The sequence below is a fragment of the Camellia sinensis genome, chromosome 1, assembly GCF_055761805.1.
Source record: "Camellia sinensis isolate YWXY chromosome 1, ASM5576180v1, whole genome shotgun sequence".
Taxonomy (NCBI): Eukaryota; Viridiplantae; Streptophyta; class Magnoliopsida; order Ericales; family Theaceae; genus Camellia; species Camellia sinensis.
Genome location: NC_138961.1, coordinates 20206833 through 20218547, shown reverse-complemented (window position 1 = coordinate 20218547; position 11715 = coordinate 20206833). Strand labels below are relative to the sequence as shown.

Sequence of the window (11715 nt, the reverse complement as noted above, 5' to 3'; positions counted from 1 at the left end):
GTGGTTTATGAACTTGTTCAACCACATTTGCCTTGGACTCAATGGGATTTTTCCCATTCCTCTTTTCAGCCTTTCGGTTATCTTCTTCAATTCTTAACCTTACAATCAATTCATCCATAGTCATCTCTTTGCGTTTATGTTTTAAATAATTTTTGAAATCTTTCCAAGCCGGTGGTAACTTTTCCACTAAAGCTGCGACTTGGAATGACTCGCTAAGAGACATACCTTCTGAATGAATATCATGCAAAATTATTTGAAAACTTTGAACTTGAGATATTACCGTTTGGGAGTCTACCATAACAAAGTCCAGAAATTTACCGACGACAAATTTCTTCGTGCCGGCATCTTCTGTCTTGTATTTCTTCTCCAAAGAATCCCACAATTCTTTTGCTGTTTTCAGAGGACTGTATACATTATACAGCATATTGTCAAGGCCATTTAGGATGTAGTTTCTGCACAGGAAATCTGAATGTTTCCAAGCATCTACAGCGGCAACAACTTGCCGATCACTTTCACCCTCTTTAAGTGCTGGAGCCTCTTCATGGAGAAACCGGGCCAAATTAAGAGTTGTAAGATAGAACAGCATCTTCTGCTGCCATCTCTTAAACTCGGTACCATTAAATTTTTCCGGTTTTTCTCCATGATTGATTGGTACATGAACATGGTTCTGGATAGGGACCGATGTAGGTGTAACAATAGGAGTATCACTGCCAGATGCAGTTTCAGTTGCAGTAGCCATAATCTCTGATTACAAAAATCAGAAAATATTAAAACACAAATTAATTTTCTAGTTACTAAAACCAGAAAATAATTATAACAACAAAATAATTTTATTTCCCTTGTTACTAAAACTAGAAAAATAAAATATCACAAGAATTTTCTGTAATACCAAATAATATTCTGAATTGTTAATGACACCAGTATCGTACTACTAGTAGTTGTCAAAGAAAAGAGACAGTATATTACTACTATCTGTCAAATAGCATAAATCACTATTTGTTTTTCCAACCAGAATATTAATTTGAAAACACAGAAAATTAAATATAATGAAGATACCCAAAAAGGATTCTGTCTTAAGATTGTAGGACAATCTTCACCGTATTTAAAAGGATTTAATTCTGTTGTGTACAAAACAACAACAAGAATAAAAGAAATAGCGAAAAGGAGAGAATATGTTTGATTACAAAAATCAAACTCGAAATAATAAATAAATAAATAAAAACCAAAACAGATTTTATTTTGTTACAAAAACAAAATTAAAATCTGAATAAATAAACAAATAAAAACAACACTGAAAGTAATTAAATAACTTACTTGATTTAATTTCCTCGAATTATTTTTCTGATCAAGTCCAGTGTTTAACACTGTCTCCTTAAGACAGATTCGTCCTCTCCACGGTGCTTTCAGAATTCGGACGTCTATCTCCCAGGATGAAATGATCTTCCACAAACAATAGCAGCACTACTAATTGTTTGCCTTACGAACACACTAAGTGTTTACACTCTTTCTTTTGAAAATAAAATGCAGCAAGATGAAGAATAGAAAACAGAAGTGAAATACGAAATTTCTGAATATAAACATCAAATGAGGGTGGTCCTATTTATAGATGTGAAGGTGGCTCTTCATTTTGAATTAAACAGGTATGTAACTCTTGGTTTTGAATTGAACAGGTATGATACCTGTTGGATTTGAATTCAAACAGATAGCAAAACGGGAAGGGCCCTGTTTGGGTGTGCATTAATTCCAAAACAGTTTATTTCTGTTTGAAACCGGGAAGGGCCCTGTTTGGGTGTGCACTATTTCCAAAACAGGTTATTTCTGTTTGAAACCGGGAAGGGCCCTGTTTGGATGAACAAAAAATCCAAACCAATTTTATTTTAATAAAAAATAAAATTAAATTCAAATGTTTTTGGCCCAAAAAGATTAGAAGCCCAACCACACACCACACACACGCACACGCCCGACCGGACGGACGGCGGCGGCGCGCGCGTGTGTGGTGATTTTTGGGTCCAATGGGTCTAGCCCATTTTGCCCATAACCTCTCCCTCTAAAACACTTGGGTACCCCTTGGGGCACACCCCAAGAATCACACCCTAAGCCTTATAAACCCTTTCAAAACCTCCCACCAAATCAATGTGGGACAAACCAATTTACAACCTTAAGGAATTTCCACCAAAACTCCATTTCCATGGAGCACACTTTGGCTTCAATTTCCCATTCACTCGGTAATGGTTTTGAGCAACCAAATATACCACGTGAATCACAACGCGGCATAGAACGCGTTACCACTTTGACCCGAGTAAATTGACACTCGGGGCCCACCTAAAAAATAGACCAAACTTGAGGAAAAAATAACCATTTCCAACACTATATTAGTGTATACTAGATTACCAGTGACTTCTATTGCAATTGTTTAATCTTTAAGACATTAAAAAAAAAAAAAAAAAGGTGGTTCTTTATCATCGCCAAGCCAAACACGGAACAATATATTTTGTGATTTTGAAGTAACTTCAAATATAATTCATTTATTTTTGAAAAATAATATTTGTTTTCACTATTTTATTTTATCCACCACCTATATGTATACAATAAATATTATGTGTACATATAAAACTTATCCTAATACATGAGACACCACATAAAAAATAGTTTTAATAAATATTCTAATAACATATAGAACACCTTCTTTTAGAAAACAAACAAAAATCTTCTTATTCTCTACTAATAAATACTAATAAGTTTTTACTATATATTTATGCTATGTTTAGATTTTTTTAAATATCAACAAAAAGTAGGAAGTAAATTATTTATGTATATTTATTTCTTTATGAGTAACTAAAATTAAATTTTTTTAAAAAAAAATGTTTACTTTCTTATTTTATTTATTCAACAAACTCATTCTTTACTCTCTAATTGAAAAAATACCTTAGATAGTATTTGGTTTATTGGAATAAAATGAAATGATTATTCCATCAAAACATCTATTCTCATACTTGATTAGATTAAAAAAATAATTACATTTTTCGCCATTATAATGAAATAGTGATTCATGGTCATTCCACAGAAAAAAAAAAATTAAGAATTACCATTTCAATCAATTCTCTTTTATTCTTATGAATAATAGAGCATAAAGTTAATAGGGGCATCCATGATAAATGGAGAGAAATGAATGAGAAGGCTTGGAGAAAGGGCGACAATGATAAAATAGGTTTGGGAAGTTGGGTTAGAGATTTTTTTTTAATAAAATCATCACAAAAAATAAAATAGGTTTTTTAATTTAATAAAACAAAATATCACATCTAATCCATAATCATTACATTCTTTCTTTCACAAAAAAGTCAAAAAAACCAAAAGTCATTTCCAAATCAGGCTTTTTAGCCCTAGGCTAAAATAGCAAAAAAAATAAAAAAGTCAACCCACTTCCCAAACCATGCCTTAAATCACATCATTTCTTTATTTTTTTTTATATATATTTTCGTAAAAAGTTAAAAAATATACTTTCTTAGATCATCTAAAACACCTTCTTAGGTTTGTTTTGGAAAATAGAAAAAAATTAGTTTATTAATTTCTTTTAAATGTGTACAAAAAAAATAAAAAAATAAAAAAGTTAATATGACCCAAAATAGACCTTAAAGAAAATTTGAAATTTACCTATTCTTTTAAATTTAAAAACTTAACTATCTTAATTTGTAACTCTTACTTTTTATTTTTAATTTCATAAAATATAAAGTATTAGCAAAATAATAAATTAAATTACCATTAATGAGAATTTATACTATTTTTTGATTAAGTAAAAACTTTAGAAATAAAAATAAAATAAAATATAATGATATTTCACACTTTTTTTTTTTAGATCTCTATCTTGATTCCATGAACCAAATATAGACTGAGCCTCCGTTTGGGAAGTGGGTTGACTTTTTAGCTTTTTGGCTTTTTTGGCTATTTTAGCCTGGGCTAAAAAGCTTGGTTTGGGAAGGGCTTTTTGGCTTTTTGGATTTTTGGTTTTTTTTTGTGAGAGAAGAGTGTAATGATTATGGGTTGGATGTGATGTTTTGTTTGTTGTGGCTAAAATAGCCTATTTTGTCTTTTGTGGCTATTTTAGCCCCAACCCACTTGCCAAACACCACCTGAAGGAGTTTGTTAAATTCAAACTCTAACCTCCCTGAAAATCAAGGTAGGCTCTAGACTAAACTCATATAGAGGGTGTTTGGGAAGTGAGTTTTTATGTAGATTTTATTAGATATAGGTTTTTATGAGATAAAAAATTTTTAGTGTTTGGGAAGATAGTTGGGTTTTTATGTGGTTGGATGTGATGTTTGTGAGAGAAAAAGTGAAATGATTATGGGGTTGGATGTGATATTTTGTTTGGATGTGTTTTTTTTGATTTTGTAAAACTTTTGTCTTTTAGTGAAAAAAATGAGAAAAAAATTTGGGAACTTGCTTCCCAAACACCACCTAGTTTTTCTTATTTTAAATGATTTCAAAAATTAACCCACTGTTAGAAGAAAAAAAAAATAATAATAATAATAATGGAAAAGTTCCGAAACTTTTAACCTCCCCAAATTTTATGGCTTGGTGTCTGTGGGGGTAAAATTTATATAATGTGGGCTTACGGATAGAATAAATTTAAATTATAAGATGACGATTTTAGATAAAATAAATTTAAATTATAAAATGATGATCTTAAATAACTTTTAATAAGATGAAAACAAATCTGAAATTTTCCATTAATGTACTGTCAATAGCAGAGTAGTACTGAGTTTGAGATCAATGGCTATAGTCGTTAGTCACGAGGGCGAGAGGTTTGTATATATATTTATATATATATATATATATACAAATATATAAATACAAATTTATATAGTATCAATACGAAAAAGACACAACCACATGTTCAAACCCAACAAGAATGAAACTTTATAAACAACAAAATCAAATACATAATCTATATATATATATATATATATCATATATATACACATTCAATAAGCTTTGTTCAATGAATTGATTTCCGTGACAAGCAAGTTTCGAGGTTTCTTAACCGATGGGCAATCGGTTGCTTCACTTCCAACCCTAAAAAACCTCACCTCCATCAACAACTTTATCATCTTCTTCTTTTTCATCATCGCCTTCGTCGCCTTCCTCTGAGACCCATCTCTATATTCCTCCAAACAAGCCCTAATTTGTGTGTTTTTTGGCCTGATCAGTTGAAATCTGATCTGGGTCGAAGTCGTTGATCTGTTTTGTCGTGTTTTTTTCGATATGGGTCATGATTTGTTAGCAATCACCCCTGCGCCGCCGCCGCCTCCGCCTCCGCCTCCGACGTCTCTGGCTCCTGGGTTTCGGTTCCATCCGACGGACGAGGAGCTTGTGCAGTACTACCTCAAGCGTAAGGCCTCTGGGAAGCCCTTCCGCTTCGATGCCGTCTCAGAAATCGATGTCTACAAATCTGAGCCCTGGGAGCTCTCCGGTACCCTCTCTCTCTCTCTCTCTCTCTCTCTCTCTCTCTCTCTCTCTATATATATATATATATATATACATATGTGTGTGTGCTTCAAGTTATTTTATTTTATTTTTAATTTTAGTGGAATAAATTGTTGTTTGTTGGTGGAATTGAGGTCTTGTGGGTTCAAATTGATGTTTTTGTTTATCATCATTTCTGTTTCTGTATCTTCATACGTGTTAAGCATTATTAATCTGGGTTAGAGTTGTTTGAAGTGTGATAAATTGCCAGTTTTGTTTGTGCATTTCAGCTCCAATTTTCTCATTTGTGTTTGTGTTCATAAAAGTTAATTCAAAAACTTGGGGAGAAAGTTTGTAATCACTAGGTTTGTGCTTATTTATGTGTGTGAGAATATGTATTTTATCTTTCAAGTTCTATTTTCCCCTTTTTTGATGAATTTCTTGTTTATTTATGCATTATGGTCTTATAGGTCAATATTTGTATTTTTCTGTTTTATGGTTTCATTGCTTCCACACTCTGCATATAAATATGCACACATTATGTTATGTATATTCATTTTTTATCTTTTTCTTTTCTGATGCGAGTGAATTCTAATAATTTACTTAGTTATTGATGCAATTGAGCTCTTCCACATTCAATTCATTGATTCTACTGATCTCTTTATGGGCCTCTAGGTCATTCAAGGCTGAAGAGTCGAGACCTAGAGTGGTACTTCTTTAGCCCTGTAGACAGAAAGTATGGGAATGGATCTCGGTTGAATCGTGCCACTGGCAAAGGGTATTGGAAGGCAACTGGAAAGGATCGACCGGTACGTCATAAGGGCCAGACAATTGGGATGAAAAAAACGCTTGTGTTTCATAGTGGACGAGCTCCAGATGGCAAGCGAACCAATTGGGTCATGCATGAGTACAGGCTTGCGGAGGAAGATTTAGAGAGAGCTAGGGTCGCACAGGTGTGGATTTTGGTTGCATTATCGCAGATTAAGTGCATATGTTTAACTGGTTTTGCTTATTTAGGATTTTGAATCTCACACGGAATATCTTATTACTTTTTCTTGTTTTGTGAGGGAAAGGATGCATTTGTGCTGTGCAGAATTTTTCAAAAAAGTGGTTTAGGACCACCGAATGGGGATCGATATGCTCCATTTATTGAGGAGGAATGGAATGATGATGCATTATTGGTGATTCCAGGAGAAGAGGCTGGGGATGAGATGGTAAATGGTGATGATGCACAAATGGAAGGGAGTGAGCTTGAGCAGGTTTGTAATTCACCCCCTCCCCCTCCCCTCCTGTGCTCACAAAAGCCGTGCATAATTTAATTATGTTCCCATATTGTTATGTCTTTCAAGTTAAATCTAATACTAGTGATTCAAAGCACTAAACATTATCCAACATGAACTGATCAATATAGGGAATGCATAATGAATAAGGTGCAGATCAAGGCTTTCAGTAAAATTAATTTGCAACTTTTGCCAAGTATAAAAGGATATCTTCAAACTCTTTCCCTAGATTGCACTAGATGATATAAGTTGATGAGAAGTGCCTAGGTCGCTCGAGTGAGCAACAATGATTTTGTTGTAATGGAATTCCAGTACGAATCCGCTCTTTGAAGTGCTCAATCAAAGGAGGTCGCTCGAGCGAGTGACTATTCAACAAGCATACGATGCTAAAAGTTTTTTAGGGGTGTTTTTGGCTTTCTACATTTGTCCTGTTAGCCCTAAGAATAGCTAATGGACAATACATATATAAACATTCTTGTAACTCATCTATGTGTAATTTTATGATTGCAGAGAGAGTTTTATGAGATAGAGAAGTGTGAGACATTAACTCAAATCTGTGTGTGTTTGAGGTTGTAGTGAAAGCCACGGTGACTCTGTGGACAAAGCCTATTTTGTGTGAACCACGTAAATCATGTTGTCTCGTGTATGTGTGATTGAACAGGTCCTAGGTTAGGATTTTGAATCCTAGCAAATTTCACAACAATTGGTATTAGAGTTCTATTTTTTTAGCAAGAATGGTAGCAAAGGAAGGAAATATTAAGATTGAAAAATTCAATGGTTCAAATTTTGGATTGTGAAAGATGCAGATAGAAGATTATCTCTACTTTGAAGTAAAGGATCCTTATCTTCCTTTTGAAGGAATATTGGAGAAGTTGACGGACATGAAGAACAATGAATAGGGATTACTCAATAAGGTTGATGCTTGTTGTATCTTTAGCCTTCAATGTCTGTAACGAGAAGACAATCGTGAGTTTGATGGTTGCTTTGTCAAGGTTGAATAAGAAACCATTGACCATCAAAAAAAGATCATTTGGTTAAGAATTTGTTCAACTTCAAGATAGTCAAATGTGGAATCTCAATTGAGCGTTGACGAGGTCAAAACTCACAAGTTTTTTGAAATTTGTTAATATCATGTTTGATGATGAAGTCAAGGCTTTGGCACTATTATCAAGTCTTCCTGAAAATTGAAATTCTTTAGTTGTGAAGTTAGAAATTTTATTGGTTCGTCAAACTTGAGTATTGATCATGTTGTGGGATTGGTTTGGAGTGAAGAACTCGTAGGAAGGATGGTGATGATTCATCTGGTTTAGCGTTGACTACTAATGATAGAGGTAGGAAGGTAAATAGAGGAATAAATGAAACATAAGCAAATCAAGGTCATAATGGTCCAATCACAATCTCAACCAAGAGGGGGATTTCAAGTGCTAGAACTGTGGCAAAAAAAGGTCATGTAAAGTGGGATTGCAAAACGCCAAAGAGACAACAAGATAACAAGTATCATGCAATAAAGGATTTTATTAACGTCTCCGATGAAGATGCTTCTGATGCTTTGATTTTGACTTTGGATACTTGTAGTGAATCTTGGGTGATAGATTTGGGTATGTCGTTTCATGCTACTTCACACAAGGAATTGTTCCATTATTATGTACAAAGCCATTTCGACAAAGTTTGTCTTGTAATGATGAAGCTTGCAACATAACCAGTATGGATGAAGGTCAAATTAATCAACCGAGTGAAAGAGGCATGAGAGTTAAGGATGTTCGACCCAAGCCGTGTTTGAAGAAGATCTAATTTCTACCAGCCAACTTTCAAGTTCTGTAATTGTTACATCATTCATGGGTGGCTTTTGGAAGTTAACTAAAGGGGCTATGGTGATAGCTCGTGGCAAGAAGGAAGGTACTTTCTGTTTAACTTTGGGTTCTCTTAGTACAATCACAGTTATATCATTAAAAGTAAAGGTTTAATGTCAAAGGATAAATTACCAAGTTTGAAGTATTTAAAATTGGTTTCTGTGAAGATTAGGAGCATGGATGTGGTGTTAACGAGCTTGATTATAAAATTGAAACCTTGCAGGTTGAGACCAGGGATAGATGACTAGAGAAAACTGAGAATATGCTATGGGTCACAAGATGAATTCTCTCTTAGAAAATCAGATGTAGGAACCGATATAATTAAAAATAATGCCCAAATAATACACATTAATGTGTGTTTGGGAAAGATTGGGTACACACCTAACCTTTAGTATAGTGCACAAAGTGGTTGGCCCGAGACTTAAACCCACAACCTCAAGGTTATTAGGCCAAGGTTTTACCATTGAACCAATGGTCACCCCTAACCGATATAATTACTAAAGGAAAAATTAACATTCCATAACAAATGGGTTTATAGCTTGAAGCCCAGTTTTGGGTGAACTATGAAACTCCTGTTTATTTTCTGTCTGTGATTTGATCTATCTTTAGTTCTATAGTCATTGTTTGTGATTGAAGTTGAATCCTAGTAAATTTTCCAACCCAAGTTGAACATATAAAAAAAATCCTCTCTCTTGGAATGAAAACTAGCATGGCAGTGTACTTTACACAACAATGGGACTAGTTAGAGTTTCAGTTTCGATTTGTGGGAATGATTGAGGAAACTCTTGATAAACTATCCAAATTAATTTACTTCTTTGATTTTGCAGATTGATGGGAATATAAGCAAAAAAGTGATTTCCTTTATCCACTTTTCTTCTCCCAAGGAAAAATTATTATATGAAAATATGAAATGGATTTATGACCTCTGGCAAAACAAAATATTGATAACTCTATTTGTAATTTAATAAAGTCCATTTCTATTGCTCTTTGGTAAGAAACAATTTTGCCTCATTTTGCGTTAGTTGGTCTCCCTTAGGTATTCATTCCTCATGTAAGACTCCTTTTGGGGTTTCGGTACGGTGAGATGAGGCAAAACTTCCTGCATTTTAGGATGTTCCTTGAAAAATTGGCTTTCGGATCTTTAGCTGATGAAGACTATAGCAAGAGTGGCTGTAGGTTAGGAAAGTGCGACTAAAATAAAGTATGTCGAACAAAATTGAGATCTATAAAGGAAACGGTGAAAGCTAATTGACAGAAGTATGGGTAAAAATGATAACTACCAACTTTCTTTGTTATAGATAGCTTCGCATGAGGAGATTGAAGAGGATAGTGCACTGGAATTAGATGGATGGATGAATTGGACAAATGCTTGAAAGAGTGATTGCAGTAGTTGTTTTGACATGGTGGGAAAGAGTCGTCATCTTGGAGTAAATGAAATGGGTTCAACCTGTCCTTTATGAAAGAGGGAAAAAGAAAAGCAAATATCATAATGAAAATTACTTTCCTGTTTCTTCTTTGCTCGGGTACTTCTACCAACTTAATTTTATATTTGAAAATGAGTGAAAATTTTGTATCGTGGTGAGTTTGATTTGTCACAAAAAATCATTCTAAAATTTGTCTTTTCAAAGCAGTTAAATCTCGGTATGTTCAAATGCAAATACCAGTTTACAGGATGTTCGTAAAAAAATTGTGCAAGTTTGCTGCGTTTATCATTATGACCTATGCACAATGTTCTCTAGTTATGGGTTGATTTTTGGGAGACATTTCCTTTTTTTACTTTGTTTTCAATCTGTCTTGTACTAAGGCATTAACTTTTGAAGGCTTAATTATTGCAGTAATGCCCTCTAAATATTGCCTTATTATTACAGGATGCTCACACTCATTCCATCAAGGCACCTCTGTGTCGAACTGAGCTTCCAAATGGTTCTCAAAACGTGTCATTTGTTTGCAAGAGGGAAAGGTCAGATGATTGTCCTTTACCGTGTACAGCTGACGCAGAACCACTCTGTTTGGCTCAGAATAAAAGATCAAGGCCAGATGATCCCAACTCCACTTGTGCAAATGGTTCGGAAGATTCAATCACGACAACTCACGATCTTTGTATATCTACAACTGTAGCAACCACAACAAAATTTCCCTCTGCACTCTTGGAATTCCCTTTGTTGGAATCTCTTGAACCCAAACAAAACCATCCGAATAACCCACCAACATTCGATGCAGCTAATCTTGAGAAATCTGTGCCTCCCGGATATTTGAAATTCATCAGCAATTTGGAAAATGAGATCCTTAATGTTTCTATGGAGAGAGAGACGATGAAGCTTGAAGTGATGAGGGCCCAAGCCATGATTAACATTCTTCAATCGCGTATTGATCTTCTAAACAAGGAAAACGAGGACTTGAGAAGGGTTGTCCGAGATCGTTAGCTACTTCCCAGTTTTTAATGTAATCTGTTTTTGTAGTTGGCCCAACCGCTGAAGCCATGAGTAACTTTCGTCAGTTGCATATTGAACTTCTGAAGAAGGAAAACAAGGGCTTGAACGGGGCCCTGTTTGAGATGTCTAGCTATTTATGGCGCTTGTGTAAAACTATTTTTGTTGTTCTTTGTTGTAATCTGAATTCTGAATGGATGTTCCGGTTGGCCATTGACGATGCCTTGTCTGTTGAATCATTTTATCAGAATAACATGTTTGCTTTTCTGATCTTGATTGTTGTTGTTGATAAATTGATTCTAGTTTCTCTATCCAACATTATGAAATGGAATTTTAGCCCGTGTTAGTTGCCTGTGGCATTATTTTTTCCACTGTTGATACTCATTACAATACTTGTTCCCTCTAGGAATATACCTAAAATTTAACATGATTATAGGATATTAACTTCACACTATAAAGGGGCCCAAATTCTTAAAACTGGCTTGAAATCAAGTTTTGGAAAGATATTTGGTTGATTGACTTTTACTGAAATTATGTTTGGATTTTGAATTCTTGAATGGAAAAGAGAAGGGAAAGGAATTTGTGAAAAAATTATCTTCTATTTCATTCACTTTTTTCTTTTTCTTTTCGTTTAATTTTTTTTTCTTTTTACAAATTCAAACACAATCTTATGTTGTGTTTGGTTGGGAGATT

At 34.2% G+C, this 11715-nt stretch overlaps 1 protein-coding gene across 1 annotated transcript; it reads left to right on the top strand.

Moving 5' to 3' along the window:
* Positions 1 to 4684: 4684 nt before the first annotated feature.
* On the top strand, positions 4685 to 11295 carry LOC114321208 (NAC domain containing protein 50). Its single transcript, XM_028268368.2, has 4 exons — positions 4685 to 5470; positions 6139 to 6416; positions 6537 to 6722; positions 10462 to 11295. Exons 1-4 carry the CDS (start codon positions 5263 to 5265, stop codon positions 11014 to 11016), a joined length of 1227 nt encoding a protein of 408 aa, XP_028124169.1. The 5' UTR covers positions 4685 to 5262; the 3' UTR covers positions 11017 to 11295.
* Positions 11296 to 11715: the final 420 nt, after the last annotated feature.

Coding starts and splice junctions, on each gene's coding strand:
- LOC114321208 (XM_028268368.2), top strand. CDS start 5,263: ATGGGTCATGATTTGTTAGCAATCACCCCTGCGCCGCCGCCGCCTCCG. Junction 5,471..6,138: donor TGAGCCCTGGGAGCTCTCCG/GTACCCTCTCTC, acceptor ATGGGCCTCTAG/GTCATTCAAGGCTGAAGAGT. Junction 6,417..6,536: donor AGAGAGCTAGGGTCGCACAG/GTGTGGATTTTG, acceptor TGTGAGGGAAAG/GATGCATTTGTGCTGTGCAG.